This window comes from Labrus mixtus, chromosome 19, assembly GCF_963584025.1.
Source record: "Labrus mixtus chromosome 19, fLabMix1.1, whole genome shotgun sequence".
Classification (NCBI taxonomy): domain Eukaryota; kingdom Metazoa; phylum Chordata; class Actinopteri; order Labriformes; family Labridae; genus Labrus; species Labrus mixtus.
This window is the reverse complement of record NC_083630.1, coordinates 18350197-18367912: the sequence shown is the minus strand read 5'-3', so window position 1 is coordinate 18367912 and position 17716 is coordinate 18350197. Positions and strand designations below refer to the sequence as shown.

Genomic DNA, 17716 nt, shown 5'->3' with positions numbered 1-17716 from the left:
TGCACTTGATTTCTCATTTTCCCGGTGTTACGGGACACATTGAGTGCATTAGTATAAAATGATATTATAGAGAGTATGCTCTGTAGTCTGAGCTGTTGCAGTAGATGTTACATTGTGTTACTGTACCACATGTGCTGGGTGTGCTTAAGGCATTTTAAATATTGATGTTATGTGTCAGCTCCTATAACTGAGACGCTGCGTTACACATCCTGCAGACACTGATTCTGCAGAGAAGATAGAGTCGAGTCAAAGCCTCTCACATTCACTCTAACAGACTTTGTAAAAGGTACTTTTACTATGTTTTCTGTTTGATAATCTGCTTTGATTCATGTGTAATAAAACATGTTCTTTTATAGGCATCATGTGTAGATTAGAGCATGAAATAAGAATATATTGGATTTCTCTGCGGAGGCTTGTGATGTTGATAACTTTGCAAACTACTGCCAGTAACTGCTGAAAGAAACTTAACAAAGCAAGAAAAAAAAAAAAAAACCCAAACTGAATTTTATTTTTGGAGACGTTTTGGTTTGACATCTGGCCTGTCAAGAGACTGGGTGCAGGAAACACACACATCGAGGTCCAAGGGGAGCGCTGGGGGTCTCAGCAGAGGGCAACATGTGGGGCGCTGGGCCAGTGAAGCAGAGCAGGGGCAGGGTGCCGAGATGTCATGTGTACAGTCGAGTGTCACCACCTGCTCACATTGCTGCTGCATTTTGTTCTCATGTATTGATTTATTTTCTGCCTTTCCTTTTTTCTTCTCGACAGGTATCCTAACATGGGGAACCTACTGAAAGTTTTGACTTGCACAGATCTGGAACAGGAGCCCAATTTTTTCCTCGATTTTGAAAGTGAGTGTCTTTTTTTTTTTTTTTAAAACTTCATGGCTCCCTCTCCTGATATCGATCACATGAATATCTTACCATAACATTATCAACTCTGGAACTCTTAAGTCTCCTCACCCATTCTACTTATCTTTCACACTACGCTCTCCCCGGCGGCAAAAGAACCAAATCTTACCAAAAGAGCTTCAGCTCTCTCCATCAACCTGCCTCTTGCACGCTGGAATGTGCTCAGAATATCAATCAGGGCAGAGTTGCAGCAGAACCCCCCCCCCACACACACTCACTCAGCCCCCCCTTTAGATATAAAGCACTGAAGTTCAGCTGCTGTGTAGCCTAAGGCCCCTCAACTCAGCTTGATCCTGCACTGTAGTGTTCTCACACTTGGCAAACCCAGAGACTCAGTCATACCTTCAGAGAAAACAAAGCCTTGTTCAGCTCACACTGTTTCTAGGTGATTTTTTTTTTCAAATGAAAGAAGATCACAATTATATTTCCAACAAAACCCTTTTATGTAACACGTCTTAACTTGAATGTTTCTCTACATTTTGCCATTTTAAAAAAAAGGCTGAAACACTTTAAATTAAAACTCCAGCGGGATTTTAATTTAAAATATTTTTTTTAAAATAAGATAACTGACTGAAGGATAAATCCAGTAAAGTGCTGCAGTGTAGTTGGCGGTATGGTACGAGGTCTGTTTTAGGTGTTTCTCCTGCAGGGGAGCAGGAGTTTACAGTCATCACACTTGGCAAGGTGTTCTCGCTTCAGGTGGTGGGGAAGGTTCACCGTGTTGCTTTCTCTCAACCAAAATAATTATGAAAAAAATAAAATCCCGAACAGAAGCATCTTTTCACATCCAGTTGTTACGGATCTGCAAAGGCGCTTAACCCGTGTCATTTGTGTTCTGTTATCATGCTCCATTATCCTCCTCTCAGCCAGGAAAGTGGGCGGTGTCCAATCTTAAGTGGAAGCGCTGGAAGATTATTTCAATGAGCTTTCATTTACATAATTAGAAGATGCTTATTAAACTTCAAATCATACGAGGGGATTTTATAGAATTCCTCGAGTTCTTTGATAGCACGTTAAGCCGGTTTTTGATAAGGATTAGATTACCAATTTGTCTCTGCCCTCCTGACCTTGTTTTTGTTTGTTGTTGTTCTCTGCAGATGCCCAGCCCACAGATGCGGAGCGGGAGGTGTGGGAGCAGGTGGATGTGGTGCTAAAGGACGCAAAGGGGATCCTGGATGAGCTGCAGGCGTACAAGGGAGCGGGGCAGGAGATCAGAGAGGTACACTGTTTCAAACTGTGCAGGACCGGCTCAGTGGGACGCTGTGTTGGCTCAAAGCGAGCGTTTAACCTTTTATTTTGAGTTTATTAGCTCAAGAGGAGTTTGTCTATTACTGGATCTGATGTTTCAAAAATCTAATAATCATTTACTCATTGCCTGTTTCTATTTTGCGATATCACCCTTTGGGTCAGCAAATCAAAATGACAGATCGCTCTAAATTCTGACATCTCTTCTCTAGTCTTCAGTGCTGGCCTGTAAATAGTGGACGGCTGTGGCTCAGTGGTAGAGTCAGTCGTCTCTCAACCTGAAGGTTAGGGGTTTGATCCCCAGCTCCTGCAGCCACAGTCGGATGTGTCCTTGGGAAAGACACTTAACCACAAGTTGCTTCCGCTGCTTCGTTGGCGGCGTATGAATGGGATTAGTTACTTCTGATGGTCACTTTACTCAGCAGCCTCTACCATCAGTGTGTGAATGTGTAGGTGTGACCTGCGGTGTAAAAGCGCTTTAAAAGCTCAAGTCCATTCAAATGAAACCAGGCAAAGGAAAACCAAACATTACATTCCCACCCAGAACTTTTGGTTTCACACAGAACAAAAGTGAAAAACGGTGATTTAGTGAACAATGCGGTGCGGTCAAACGCCCTCTGTCGCTTCAGACATTAGTGAATAATGAAACTGTTATGGAAACCCAGGAGCACAGTCTGGAAATCTGCATGCAGGTTATAAACAGAAATCAATACTTCACATCCTGAGATATTGTCTTTTTCTTTTCCTTGTTTAAACCTGGGCCTACATTACCCATAATGCAAGTCAGTGTCAGAATTACATGTATTGTTTTAGTAGCAGCTAATGTAGCCACGAGTATTGTTTGACAGATGTGAGGTCACTCTGAGTTCAAGCTTTTAAAGAGATTTTAAGACTATATTTCAAAACTGACACTTACTCCAGTGATGTCATGTGGGACGGTTGATCAGATTTTACATGAGCCATAAAAAGCATTATGCTGTAAGACTCTTAAGCAAACATTAATAAGTCAAATCAGTGAAATCTGTGGGTCACTATACACAGATATGTTGTCTTAATATTGAATTAAAATGTTATTAAACCGTAAAAATAAACTTCACCACTGTAAGCTGTAAACTGAAAAGGTTTCTTAATGTTTCTGTTTCCAGGCAATCCAGAATCCCAACGACGAGGCGTTACAGGAGCAGGCGTGGGCGGCGGTGGTCCCCTTGGTGGGGAAGCTGAAGAAGTTCTACGAGTTCTCCCAGAGATTAGGTACGGATCTTTCTGCACGCACCTTTCAAATGTAGGCCAGGAACAATCATCACACCGAGCCTCAGGTGTCCTGGGAGATTTTGCTCAAATGCAACCCATCGTTTTTGTGCGACTCGGGCGCTGCAAAGCTCCCAACGTGTAAGAATTTCTGCAGATTTTATTCTAAAGCTCTGACTCTTAGACGCCCTTAAATGGAAAAGGTCTTTTTAAGCAACAGCACTTATACATATAACCTCCATATGTGACCTTAATTGTTTGCATGTGCATCTGAATTATTGACCGCTGAGTTGCAAAAGTCAACAGACATGCGACACACACACACACACACACACACGTATATAACATAGACCCCAGCCTTATATAAACATGCCTCAGACCCCCTTAGCGATGCATTTCTCCACATGCTGCTTGCGTTGCACTGCACGCTGACCTCTGTGTAAGATGGGGATATAGGTTGTTTAATTAGCATGGATATAGGGGGGGCAGGGGGAGCAGGCTTACTGCACCCTTATCTGCTTATGACCCTTAGGCCGAGGGGGGGGGGGGGGGGGGGGGAGCCTGCTACGCCTTGGTGCCTCTACCCTGTAATCCCGACAGCGTGGAGAAGGTAGTCAATGGAAGCGGTGGGCGGAGGCCGTCTGGCGATGGCTGTTATGTAACAAAGTAGGCCACCTCCCATCCTCGGCTGCTGCTCTACTTCTCTGCCTTGACTTTATGCCTCAGGGGCCGTGATGGCCTCGCAGCCCGCCGTCCCGCACTGATATGCATGAAGCTGGAAGTCTTTTTCTTGCACGCGGGTGAAGCGATCTGCAGAGCACGACTACCGAGCATGATATTATGGAGACAAGATTATGCAACCAGCTTTGCATTTGAATTGAAGGAATGGATTTATTGTGCTCCAAGTACTGATTCCTGCATTGACAGCAAAATTTGACTTAAATTGAACATGGCTGACCGGAAAAATAAATGTTTTTAAGCTTCAAAAGCTAAGGGAATCCAAAGTGATATGCTCATGCTGCTAAATTTGTTCCATCTAGCAGAAATACACACAGTATACAGTATACATTTTACAGCATTATGAAACAGGAGATGGATACTAGATTGACACTTCTGGAAAGCTGCAACTGGTCACTGCTGATAAGTTATGTAGATAGTTGAATTTTATCAACCTGAAAAGCAATGATCAAATGATTAACTAAACATATTACATGAAGGAGGGTCTATCTTCTGCTGCCACAACTAGATTTTGTCTGCTAGGTTCTGCCTGGAATAAAAGGTGACATCTTTCATGTAACATATTCCAGTTGTTGTGATACCAGATTATTTAACTTCCAATATGATTCTAGTAAAATAAGACGATACGTACACCTGTTTTGATACCACTGTTACAAAAGCACAAGTACCCAGTGTCTTGTTTTAAACTACCAAACATTGCATGCAAACTTCTCCCCACTGTCTTAATAACATAAATACATTGACCATGTTCCAGACTTTTGTAAAACAACACACAAAGAAGCCTACATTTTCAATTTACCAATATTATGAAACAGAGAATAGCAGCAACGTTCTGAAATTTGAGATTCTGAAATTGTAATTTTTGCTAAATAAATGAATCAATGAGGGGCGCCGCTAGCCTAGCAGTTATGATGTGCGCCCCATGTATGGAGGCTATAGTCTTTAGTGCAGCGGCCGTGGGTTCGAATCCGACCTCAGCCCTTTGCTGCATGTCATCTCTCTCTCTCTCTCTCTCTCCTCCCAACATTTCCTGTCTGTCTTCAGCTGTCCTATCTAATAAAGGCAAAGAGATATATATATTATATAAATATATTTAAAAAACGGATTGATGATGTAAATTATGTTATAAACAGTTGTCTCATGATCAAAACCGTTTCCTTAATACCCGAATAACAAAACAAAAAAGACATAATTCTTGCTATATGCCTTGGATTAATTTTGCTTATTAGTCTTATTAATGTTAAACAGTCTTGATCTGGTCTGGTCTGGTCTGGTCTGGTCTGTTACAGAGTGTAGGCTCTTGTCTAGTCTGAAGTCCCGCCATTCTCTGACCCTCTCTCACTCTCTCTCTCTCTCTCTCTGCGAGTAAAGCGCCTACGTGCCCGCATTCTGCTCGCCTGCTCTGCCATGACCTGATGCGATCAGACATCCCCGCCCCCCCCCCCCCCCCCCCCCCCCCCCCCCGCCCCGCCCCGCTTGCTCGACTTCCCGACATAGCAGAGTGGCTCATATCTGAAGGCCTGCGAGCAGCTCCATCTTAACCTCTGTTTTGACTGGGACGCTGAGGGGAGGGGAGGAAGAAGTGCACCACTAAGGCCATTTTTAATCAGCTGCTGCGCTGCAAACGCTGCCCGAGCAGATGGGAGTCATTACCGAATGGCAAACGTGCTCAATCTACTGCACTGCACCGCCAGCGCTGTGTCCTCTTCTGACAGTCCCCTTATGATTATCTTAAGTGCACTGCGCCCTGAATGCGCTGCTTCTGGCTTCTGTTGACATGCTCATCATCATATGTAATCAAAAAGAATTTTAAAGTACACTTAGAATACATTCAGAGAAAGCGCTCATTTGGTAGCACGCGGCGGCCTTGTTGCATCAGACGTGGAGCTCGTCAGGGTTATGTCATTACTGAAGCCTCTCTCCGGCGTCTAGACTGAATTCTAAACACCGTCTGCATCTATAAATACGATCTCCCTCTGGGCTTTAAAGCTTCTTCTGTGTTTTTTTGTCTCCTTTTCAAAACCTATGTGTTTGAACAAGACATGTTTGTCAAATCATTTTTTTTTTTTTTTTTTTTTTGCTCTGAACTTGTTCACTACATTTCACTTAATCTTTCCCTCATTTCCCTGCCGGTGCTCGTCATGCATGCATAATTCTGGGTATGTGGGTATGCTATGTCAAGCCATGGCACAGGCTTTGTATTTACTGACTGTCAAAACAATGAGTGTAATCCTGCTTGAATGGAATCCTGTTCCTTCACTCTCTGCCTCTCTTCCCCGTTTCATGGCAATGAGATAATTAGTCCCATGTCTCATCTGCATCTGAGAGGGGGGGGGGGGGCGAGCCCCTTGGCCCCCCTTGGCCCCCCCTGGACCCCCTGGACCCTCCCTCCAACCCCCTCCTCCCTTAAAAAAAACTGGCATTATGCCCCGAGGAGTTTGGACACCACTGCTGCCCTAATATCTGTCCTAATCAGGACGCTTCAGCTGGCTGACACACCGCTCACATATCCGACTGATCGCTTTAAGAGATGTTTTTTTTTTTTTTTTTTTTTTAAGCGTGTAAATGAACGCTTTTGTTTCTCTTCTTCTTTTTCCCCCGTTGAATATTTTTGTGTGAAATATCTAAATCAGGTGCTTGAGCTTACAGGGTGTCATAAACTGAACAAATTGAAACCCCCCCCCCGGGGGGTGGGGGGGGGCCATGCTGTGTTTTAGGGTAATATAAACAATATTGATTTCAAACACATCAGAGCTGCATTAACAACAGTTTTTAGTCTTCAGGATGTTTCTGCTCCCGCTTCTTTATGATTCACCTCAACACCAACGCACAGACTACAACAGACGGATGCTTTTTGTACCTGATTATTGTTCATGTGGGCTCCAACCAAAGATTGTTTTCATTGAGCATCAATCAGTAGATTATTGAGTGAGACAAAGCTGTATCCACTTCCTTGTTATTCAAATGAATCTGACACTCTTGAATGATGGACCAGAGGAAAGAGGTTCAAAGCTACTGTATATCATTTCTGGTGTAGAAAATGTTTGTCTAAAAAGTCCCTGAGCGGAATGAAAAGTCTTATTAATGATCTTTTTTTTCTGCTGATCAGTGTTAGAATAACCCTCAAATATTCAATATTCAAACTTAATTTGTATAGCTATTTTAAAAACAAGCGTTTCCAAAGTGCTTCGACACATGCAGGATATAATATAACAACAAAGCATACGAGCTTAAACAACAACAACAACAAAACCCAAACAGAGAAAGAACCGGAACAGAAACCCGACCAAAATCAGAACCCAAATATTCTAGAAGTTATATCTACTCACATGATGAATAATTGAAGTTATGAAGGTCAGATTCACTTTGTAGAAAAGAATCAACGAGTGATTCTCTTCATATCAAATCTAAAATAAAGTTTGAGCGTGTCCTGTTACTCTGGATAATAACGGGAGAGTTTAAGACATAGCCTTGTGCTCTTTCTTACAATTAATGTGACATGTTTTGATCAAATAAATAATGTATCAGAGATGAAAGGATAGTGAGTTGAATCGCCATCGTTTCAGTAGTTGACTAACTGTCCCTAATTTAATTTCTGAATATCCGTCTCTTCTCCATTTGGCAGACAACACTTGACCTTTATGACCTTTGCGTCTTTGATATTGAAGCTGTTAACTCGACTCTTTAATGACAAAAAACTGAATGTGAAACTCGTTTCAGCGTCTCTCACTGCTGACATTGAAGACACATCAGCATGTGTCCCAAGGTCTTATTCAGGGTCCTTTTTTCACAGAAGATGTTTTCATGCTGCATCTCTAACTCAGCCGTGTCTCATTTCTCCTCACAGAGGCGGCGCTGCACAGCCTCCTGGGAGCTCTGACCAGTGAGACTTACGACGACCCCACTCAGCACCTGGAGCGGGAGCAGGCACTGGCCCGGCAGTTTGCAGAGATCCTGCACTTCACACTGCGATTCGATGAGCTTAAAGTACGTCTGTTCACTCGTCCTGCACGTCCCCCAGAGTCAGTCTCCGCTTTTAGACCCCCAAACTGAACTCTTGTGATGTTGATAAAGACTCTGTACTCTCCTCCTGTGATGCAGACCGGACCTCTTTGTAGCCCAACAAAGTGCTGATGCCCTCAAATAGATTTTTCGAGGTCCGTGCGATTTTTCCGACAGCAGCCAGTGAGCGCATGATGAGCATTTAATTAGAATCCTGATACTGCCCTGCTGTTTATTATACAGTGGATGCCAGTGGAATGGCTAATAAGGGTGTTGGCAGGGAGAGAACTCTGTAAATCGTCCTGGTCCTTCGCTGATTACTGCAAAATGCAGAATAAACGATTGAGGGAGTACATTTTAAGAATTCCTCCACCTTTAATTGCTTTAGTGCGACCCAGAAAACACTGGGGGAAAGCATGGGTGTCGGTCGAACGCCCATTGTCAAAAAAGTAATCGTGTTAGTATTTATCTGGTTGGACAGAGGGTGAACTGGTTCCCCCTTAACATCCTCACTCCTGAGATACAAAAACTTTACACCCCGACACCCCGACACCCCCAGGCGAGTTGCCGCGACGTCCCAATTAGTGCCCACTATCCACGCTGGCAAGCAAGAAACATGAAGGTTGGGAGGGGGGGGGGGGTTGCAAGGTGGCATGCCAGGCCTATTCATCAATCTTTCACACCCATGCACGGGCTTCTGACCTAGTTAAAGTGTGTGTGTGCGGCCCCTCCCCGTCGAAGCAGCCTGTCTCTCTCGGTGCACACAGTGGACGCAGACAGAGTACCAGCCTATTGTAGCAGGATTAGCATGCTGCCAGTGCAGCTTTGAATGTGACAGGCTTATACAGGGATGAGGATAATTAGCCACATGATGAGCTCTCACTGGTGGTGACGTTTGAAAGAAGCCCGCTGGTTGGTCAACTTCGGGTTTGAGGGGTCAGTGACAGCTTCACTGTGATGCTTATTTTGTTATAAGTTAGCCGACTCCTGCAGATTTATGTGAAGTTCAAATGATACCAGACAGTAAGTGAGCATTTGTCCTAGCCGCCCTCTCCCTAATGAGACCCTTTCTACCTTTTTTGTCAGCTTTCTAATGGTCGACCCCGTTGTCACAATCTGTACTAATACACATCCCGCTACAACAGCCAAATAACCAAATTTCTCCTGACAGCATGAGGGGGATGTGGATGTGAAGGGGGATAAGTGTCAGAGGATTCAAATCCAGTTCAGCAAAATAAACTTGTAATTGTATCTGTGTTCTTCTTTTTATGTCATTTCCCCCCACAGCTACGTTTCTGCCTTGTTGGCTAAAGTATTCTGTCATGACGATGGCGTGTTTGATATCCAGAGCTGAATGTCCCGCTGCAGGCAGTGCCACCTACAGACATGCAGAGAACACCCCCCCCCCATCCCCCCCTTTCCCGCATTAAAATATAATTGTGTTGTTTTTTTCCGTTTGCAGATGACAAATCCCGCCATTCAAAACGACTTCAGCTACTACAGAAGAACCTTGAGTCGGATGCGGATCAACAATGTACCGGTGAGCACATCTTGTCCTTTTCCTCTCGGGCGGTGAGGATGCTTCAGTTTGAATACAAAAGAAAGAAAGATAATCAACTATTTCAAAGCAGTTGTCAAACAAAGGTCTCTGTTAAAAATAAGTGATGGCATAGCTGGTACATGCACTCGTAAAACCTTCTAAAAATATTTCAGGGCTGAAGTCTCATACAGCAGACATAAACAGCTTCTCATTGTGAAGAAAAAAAGTTGTTTCGCTCAGCGGCAACCAAACGGAGCTATTTCCATTCACAGGAGGCGGGATACACAAAGACGGCAGCCAGCAGCTAAACATTGGGGGATAGTTTAGAAACCGAAGAGTCAAATGTTTTAGATGGATCTCTAGTTTTCTCCGTTTCTGCTACATGTGTCTGTCGCAAACTTTTTGAATAGTAGCTGCTTTTTTTTTTAAAAGGAGATAATATGTCATTGTTGTGTTAACAGCATCTCTCTGCTGCCCCCAAGTGGCCAGAAAATCAGTTAGCGATTTAAAAAAAAATCTTGTTGTTGTTTTTTTTTACGTTTCATTCTAGCCTCGTGTAACTTCACGGTTAAAGACACGGTTACCTGCTCTGTTTGACATTTTTGATGACACATCAGGTCACCAGTTCAAGTTTAACCCAGCTCATTCTCTATAGCTTTATTTCATAGTAAGTTCATTTTGTGACATGTGAGATGATTTTTTTTTTTTTTTTAAGTGCATGAGAGTGCAGACTTCCTGTCACCACAACGTGTCCATCCTTCAGTCTTCATGCTAACAGCTCCTGATCAGATTAATAAAACTACAGCGATGTTCAGGTCAGAGATCTGCCGGGGTAACTTGCATGCAATAAAAAGGAAGCAGCTCACTCGCTACTATTAAAGTGATTTTTCCTGTATTGATTTTAGGCAATAGCTTTGAAGATATTGAAATTCAAGAAACCATTCACTCTCCCATATCATGCGTGCTGTACTTTAAAAGATGTACATCTGTATTCAGAGGCTTTAAGGGTATCTAAATGATACTTTGATGCAGGAAGTGGTGAGATTTCATTGTTCCCGCGTCGCAAGAAAGAACGGATACTGCTGGTGGTTTTGACCGTCTGACAGCTTGGCTTTATCCTCCAGACTAGAATGAGCCATTAGGCAAATGGGCCCAGACAAGTTGTCGTTAGGACCTGTCACTGCTGAAAGACGCTCGGGCTGCCGTCCTCCCTCGTAGCGCCGTCTCACAGCGGCACAAATTTAGTCACCGCTCAGAACGACCCAACCAGTCAGACATCTGAGATGAAACACATCCGTCCCTGCGGTAAACCCCCCCCCCCCCCCCCTCAAAAAAAAAAACCTCTTTGAGCTCACATGTCATGATTTGTTTAAACATGAATCAGTCTGAAATTTTTGGGAAACTATTATTCATTTTCTTTTGCTGTTCTCATAATGAAAAAAAAACAAACATAAAAGAGTAATCTTTCTTAAATATGCAGACACATTTAGAACAGTCTGTTCGAGAGACACCTCGTTCTTTGAAAACACACCTGACGGGGAACAGAGTGAGCTTCAGTCTGAGACTAGAAAGCAGCAGGACGGGTTAGTCAGCTGGGAAACCAGGAGGCTTCACTGTTGTTGTTTTTTTTTATGTCAGGAAATGTTCAGTTGTGACTTGAATGTTTTAATGTGCACTTTCACCGCCTGTCTGAGCTGCATGACAATGATGAAGTGACTAAACTTTGAGCATTATGGGACGACGTTTCACTTCTGCTCTGACCCGTGTAGAGGAAGCCAAGACACGACATGAACAAAGACCCAGATCCCTCACTTCCCAAGCAGCCACAGAGAACAGTTTACATTTTCAACCAACACGTTATTTATCTTTAATAAATTAAGAAGCAAGGATATACTAAAAGTGGCAATATGAATAACTAAGGATAAGGATGAATCAGTGTCAGAACATAACAAACCAAACGGAGGTTAACTGGTGAAGCGACCTAACCTGATGAATCTAGAAAAAAAAACGTACTTCCCTAACCAACCAAAAACATAAGAAAACGAGGTTAACACCCCTTCACAAAACGGATTAACAAAGTAAACGTGGCGTGGCAGGTTGGAAATCCAGGAAGCGCCATCTTCCTGCTTTTATAGCGGGAAAGACCTGTCCACAGCGTTTCATTCGTAGGAGCCGGAAAATGATGCTCCAATCAGCTCCTTAGACCGGCACATCTATTTACAAAAAGAAAAACAACAACGCAGCCAATAGAACACATCCCAGCTCCAGGCTCAATCAAAGTCAGTCAGGATATCTCGCTAACAGAGAATACAAATATGGTCTTCAACTGAACTGTTTGTTAGAGATCCTGAACTCAGGGTTAGAGCTGGAGTTCTTTAGTTTTTAATTCTTTGTCTTTATGTCCCTGCATAGAAAAGTTGTCAAATGTTTTCAATAGAATGTGTTTGAAACTAAAAAAATCTGTTATTTTAATGTTCAATAGTTCTGAAAAGTACCAAGGCTTTTAAAAACAAACACAGATTATTGGTGATATTTCTAAACCAAAGCTTCCACGAGCAAAAAAGAGAGAGATAGAGCAGCAGGAGTCCATTTAAATTCACGGGCTGGTTTAACTGGATTATGAGTGGTAATTCTGTCCACATTATACAAATTCATTGGCAGTGTTTTGGGTCAGTGTGCAGATGTTTGCCTGCAATTTCTGGTGATTAGAAACAATACATTTCCAAATATTTGGTTTCTAGGACTTGGACTGTGGTTGCTGCAGTATCCAAACATGACACAAGACAAGAAACAAAAACAAAGGGAGAAAGAACAACAAAAACGTGTAATATCAAAAGATGATGAGGCGTACAGAATCCAGGGAACCTACTCACCTCGGCATGAGGAGTGGATTGTCCACTCGCAGGTCAAAAGCAAAGGCAGGGAGAGTAAAAACACAAACTTCATAGTATTTTAGTGTGATCATGGACCGTTGCAAATGGTTCTGAAATAGGAAGACGAGGCATTTGTGAACCGTTGGGAGAGATGAAATGGACCGAATATTAACAGGTAAATGATTCCAATCTGAGTGAGCTTTAAACATGAACGCTTTCTTGGTTTTTTCGATTTTATTTGAGACTGCTGGAACTGAAAAAAAAAAAGAGCTGGGAGGATTTATCTTTGTGTTATGTTATGTTGCTACAGAACACAAGGGGACATAATTAAAGGAGTTATGACTTTAAGATGAGTGAAAAGGCTGCTGTTGTTTTCCTGAAGGCTTCTCACTACACCGCCTGAGAGTATTGGATCTCTAAATGATGATGCTGCTTACAGAGACTGTAGAGCTCATGAGCTCCATGATCTTCACTCTGTATGTGACCCCGACTCTGGCTTAAGAAAGCAAGACTACAGTGAATGTCATTATTAAAAGTACTTCTATTTGATGATTTTCAGGCAGAAGGGGAGAATGAAGTCAACAATGAACTAGCCAATCGGATATCTCTGTTCTACGCTGACGCCACGCCCATGCTGAAAACATTAAGTGACGGCACAACAAAGTTTGTCTCCGAGGTGAGCCAGACAGAAGAGAGTGGAGGACACTTTGAAGAGATGTTTTAAAAAGGCTGCCGTCATTTCTTATAATTTTTTTTTTTTTTTGTGTGTTTCTGCGTTTCCACAGAACAAGAACCTGCCCATAGAGAACACGACGGTCTGCCTGAGCACGATGGCGAGCGTGTGTAAGGTCATGTTGGAGACGCCGTGAGTGACTTTCTGCACTCTTTTGAGAGCTCCTTCGCTTCTTGCACTTGACATTTACGCGTGTAATCCGACCGCTCCGTGTCCTTTTTTTTTTTTTTTTTTTTTTCCAGGGAGTACCGCAGCCGATTCACCAGCGAGGAGACGGTGTCGTTCTGCCTCCGGGTGATGGTGGGAGTAATCATCCTGTACGACTACGTCCATCCTGTGGGAGCTTTCGCCAAGTCGTCCAAAATCGACGTGAGTGCAGTTTTCTACCTCAATCCCTCCTCACAGTTATTTAAAGCTAACAGTCGTGCTTTGTGTCCGCAGATGAAAGGCTGCATCAAAGTCCTCAAAGATCAGCCTCAGAACAGCGTCGAAGGCCTTCTCAACGCTCTCAGGTAAGCTCGTGTCCTCGCCCAAATTGTGTTCTTCCCCCTGCAGGCCGCCATGTAACGTGATTATAGGTGCAGTCTGGCAGCGTGCACGCTCTCATTGAAAAAGGCTCGGCTGCTCAAGCTGTGAGTGAAATGATATTTGGTGCCTGTTCACGAGCAGACTCCGGGGTTTATTTCACTGTGACGGCTCCCTCGCCCGCGAGTCCAGCGGGGGGAACCGGTCAGCTGCGAGAGCCTTCTGCGCTCCGTTTAAGGTTGGGTGTCGAAGCCTCTCCAGAAATGCAGATTACATCCGACACCTCATCCCCCCCCCCCCACCCCCACCTCACAGTCTCCCAAATTTCACCCGCCTCGCCTAATGCTCACAGCTGCTCAGTCTGACGGCCCTGTTTCCGTGGTGACCTCACATCTGTATGCCTATCTGTGTACAGGGGGCCCGAGGCACGCCCAGTCACGTGAGGTCACTCGCATGGAAAAGTGTTGGATTATATGTCGGTGGTTACATCTGTGAGCTGACAGATGGTGACAAAACGCTGTAGATGCATACAGTGGTGTAAAGTAACTTCTAGTACAGGGCTGTTCTTTAACTGGTTATGAAACCGACTAAATGAATACTGATGCGCTCATGAGAGAAATACAAATTATATAAATCTGAAACCTCGAAACAGTAACTTTTCATGTCTGCTGCTGCCACAGGGTAGGAGTCAGACGAGGCGATTAACTACATGCTGCACAAACAGTCTTAAAGGAGACATATTATGAGCCACTGCTTCAGTGTTTTTCAACATATATCTGGGTAACCTGAGTGTCTACCGACCCACAAAATGTGAAATAAACCCATCCAGTCTTTTGTTTGTGCTCTGCATAAGTCTTACAACACAGAAACATGCTCTGTTTCAGAATCACAATATCAACAAAGTTGCAGAGAACAACATGCTGACAGAACAGGAAACATAAAGCAGCAGCTCAAGCATGTGCACGGAGGATCGTAGTGGTCGTGTGCAGACAGTTTTTTGCATCACAGGATCAAAAGGTTAAATACAAAACGCTATGTTGTTATTGTGAACAGCACCATAGGTCAACTGTCTTTCAAAATTGTCACCGCTGCTTTGCAGCCGTATCGATTCTGTAACATCTGCATCGGTACATGTATTAGCAAGGAGCACATGACGATGTATTGCCATGTGGACTTTTTTTGGAGCACAGCCCTGAAAGCTGTCAGCAGCATATATGTTAAGTTTTGCAACGTCTCCTGTGTCTTTATCGTTGAGGTCATCAGCAACGAGGCGTCATCCACTCCATGAAAGTCAACTTTAGAAGAAAGGAAGTCATGCAACCCCTAGTTTGATACGTTTCATCCATCATATAAAATTGTTGTCTGCAGTCTATTTGTAATGGAGTATTTTCACATTGTTGTGTTGGTACTTTGCTAAATTAAAGACTCTCTCTGACCTGCAGGTACACAACCAAGCATCTTAACGATGAATCAACCAACAAGACTATCAAGAGCATGCTGCAGTAGACTGAGCTGCTGCTACAACTGCTGCCTCACACCCTGCTGCGGGGAGACGCCACTCTCCTGACTGATGTCGGTGCACAGAATGTTTTTCCTCTTTTTTTTTGCTTTTTTTTTTTTTTTTTTTCTATCTTGGAAATAGAGCTACTGCTCCGCCCTCTTTTATAATGCAAAATGCTACTGCCATTATGAACATCTTTTTCTGTGCCAAAAAGATGTTGCTGCAATGTAATGTTTTGGATAGAAGGCCATGCAACAGTGGCAGCTACTGAAAACATGGTGGATCCTCCGGTGTTTTTAAACCCGTCTTGTTTTTCCCCTGTGGAAGGGACGGGAGTGCTTTGACTTGAAAATTTAAAAGAGAGAGATATATAGAGAAGTATATATTATTTTTGTTTGATTCGTTATTTAATATCACATCCTGTGCATGATGAAAAGGATGTCTTTTCCTTCTATTTAAAAAAACTAATGGTTCCGTTTGATTTGTCTGCTCTATTGTGCATTATTACATGTTTTGTTCTTGAAATGGTACCTGTCAAAATGAGATTGAAAAGTTCTGTTTTTATATTTTTTATAGGTTTTAATTTTGTGCATATGTCCTTTTTTTTTTTTCATCGTTGTGTTGTATTTTTGATTTGGAAACTTCAAACTGTGATGTGTTCAAAATCAGATTTAATTTTGGGAAATTGGGAGTGTGTACTGTAAATGGACAGTATGATGTGGTTGGAGAAATTAAAAGGAGAACTCTTGTTTTCTATGAATCTCCTCGTCCGCTTTGACTTCTTGGCTCGTATCGACATCTCAGGATCGCCCAGAGGAAGATTTATTGCAAAGGTTTTGTTTTAATTATTTTTATTTGAAAATCAGCATAATATAGATTTTCTCTGCTTAACCACAAGACCAGTGTTGTAGTCAAGACCACACTAACCGAGACAAGACCAGGACCATAAATATCACAGAAAAACCATCATCTGATGTGCAGCATGTCACTCACCTAGAATTTAACATGGGGAAGGTTGCGGTCGTGACGGGAATAAAATCAAACTTCAAATGAATTGAAGTTATTCATTCTTTTAGAAAGGGGCGTTTTCCTTCTAATCACAGAAATGATGTGGGAAAAATAGCCTAGTGGTGGTCCTGACTGTCTTGATTTAAAATCCTGAGTCCGCCCAGTTTGAGACCGAGGCAAGGCAGAGTAAGCTTTTGATTCCGAGTCCAGGACTTTCAAATGGTGGACTCGAGACCAGTCTTGAGACCAAGAGCGATTTCGAGCACTTACACACAACACGAGAGACAAAGAGCAAAACAGTTTTTAAACATGCAGCTTGATTAAAGAGGAAACAATGTGCTGGCCGGCCTTGCAGTTAGGTTGTGCGTCCCATATACAGACGCTCTAGTCCTCAAAGTAGGCAGCCTGGGTTCTACTCCGACCCTCTTCACTTTCCCCGCAGGTCACTCCCCACTCTCTACATTAAATATTTTAAAAATGAGAGGCTGTAAAGTTTCTATTCAAATCAGCTCAGTGATGGTAAATATTAATACAATATGCTTTTTTCAAATTTGTCCCACATTGTGTTTTCGGACTGCAGGAGCTTTTTCATAGTTCTACGAATTGTTGGAAGCCTCTCCCCTTTTTTGTTATTGATTTTGCACCACAGGAGCTATGAACTATTTTAGTTCCTAGAACGCTGTTGAGTGTCAATGTGCACGGTGATTGGTCTTAATGTCGGTGTACGTTGAATTAACCCATCCATCCATTATCTGTTCTGCTTTTCCTGTTCGGGGTCCCGTGGGCTGGAGACGATCTTAGCTGTCACTTGGTGAGAGGCGGGGCTACACCCTGGACTGGTTGCCGGTCAATCACAGGGCTGACATATAGAGACAGACAACCGGCCACACTCACATTCACACCTACGGGCAATTTAGAGTCAACAATTAACCTAACGAGCATGTGTTTGGACCCGGGGAGAACCCACACATGCACAGGGAAAACATGCAAACTCTTCATAAACTCAATCACACACAACGAACACACAGCTCCCACCACGCCATCCTCCATATCATCAGTTGACGACTTTACATCTTGATCCATTAAGTAATGACATCATGTGTCAAACATAAACTGGATGCATTAGTTCCAGTCTCATGAAGGTAAAGATATATCCGTATACAAAAACTGAGAGATATAAGAAATGTTTTTCTTATTATTAGTTGATCGTTTACTAGACGGGCTAACATTGAGACATGATCCATTTGCCTTTTGTCACCACTGTTTTAGTTAATCCCTCATTTATAAAAAACAAAAGTGCAAAGGAAAGCCTTTTGCAATTGAAAGATTTATCTTTTCTTTCTATTCATTCGTTCTTTTCCATGTTCTCTTCCTTTCAGGCTTCTAAAAGGAAAA

At 43.0% G+C, this 17716-nt stretch overlaps 1 protein-coding gene across 1 annotated transcript in view; it reads left to right on the top strand.

The window, feature by feature from the left end:
* Window positions 1–16073, top strand: part of fam49bb (family with sequence similarity 49 member Bb) — a 35971-nt gene extending 19898 nt beyond the window's left edge. The window contains exons 3-12 of the mRNA XM_061064991.1: window positions 766–848; window positions 2006–2127; window positions 3299–3404; window positions 7987–8126; window positions 9604–9681; window positions 13114–13230; window positions 13340–13419; window positions 13530–13656; window positions 13729–13799; window positions 15255–16073. Coding sequence (XP_060920974.1) covers window positions 776–848; window positions 2006–2127; window positions 3299–3404; window positions 7987–8126; window positions 9604–9681; window positions 13114–13230; window positions 13340–13419; window positions 13530–13656; window positions 13729–13799; window positions 15255–15318 — 978 coding nt within the window. The 5' untranslated portion in view covers window positions 766–775 and the 3' untranslated portion in view covers window positions 15319–16073. The remainder of the gene's footprint in view (window positions 1–765; window positions 849–2005; window positions 2128–3298; window positions 3405–7986; window positions 8127–9603; window positions 9682–13113; window positions 13231–13339; window positions 13420–13529; window positions 13657–13728; window positions 13800–15254) is intronic.
* Window positions 16074–17716: the final 1643 nt, after the last annotated feature.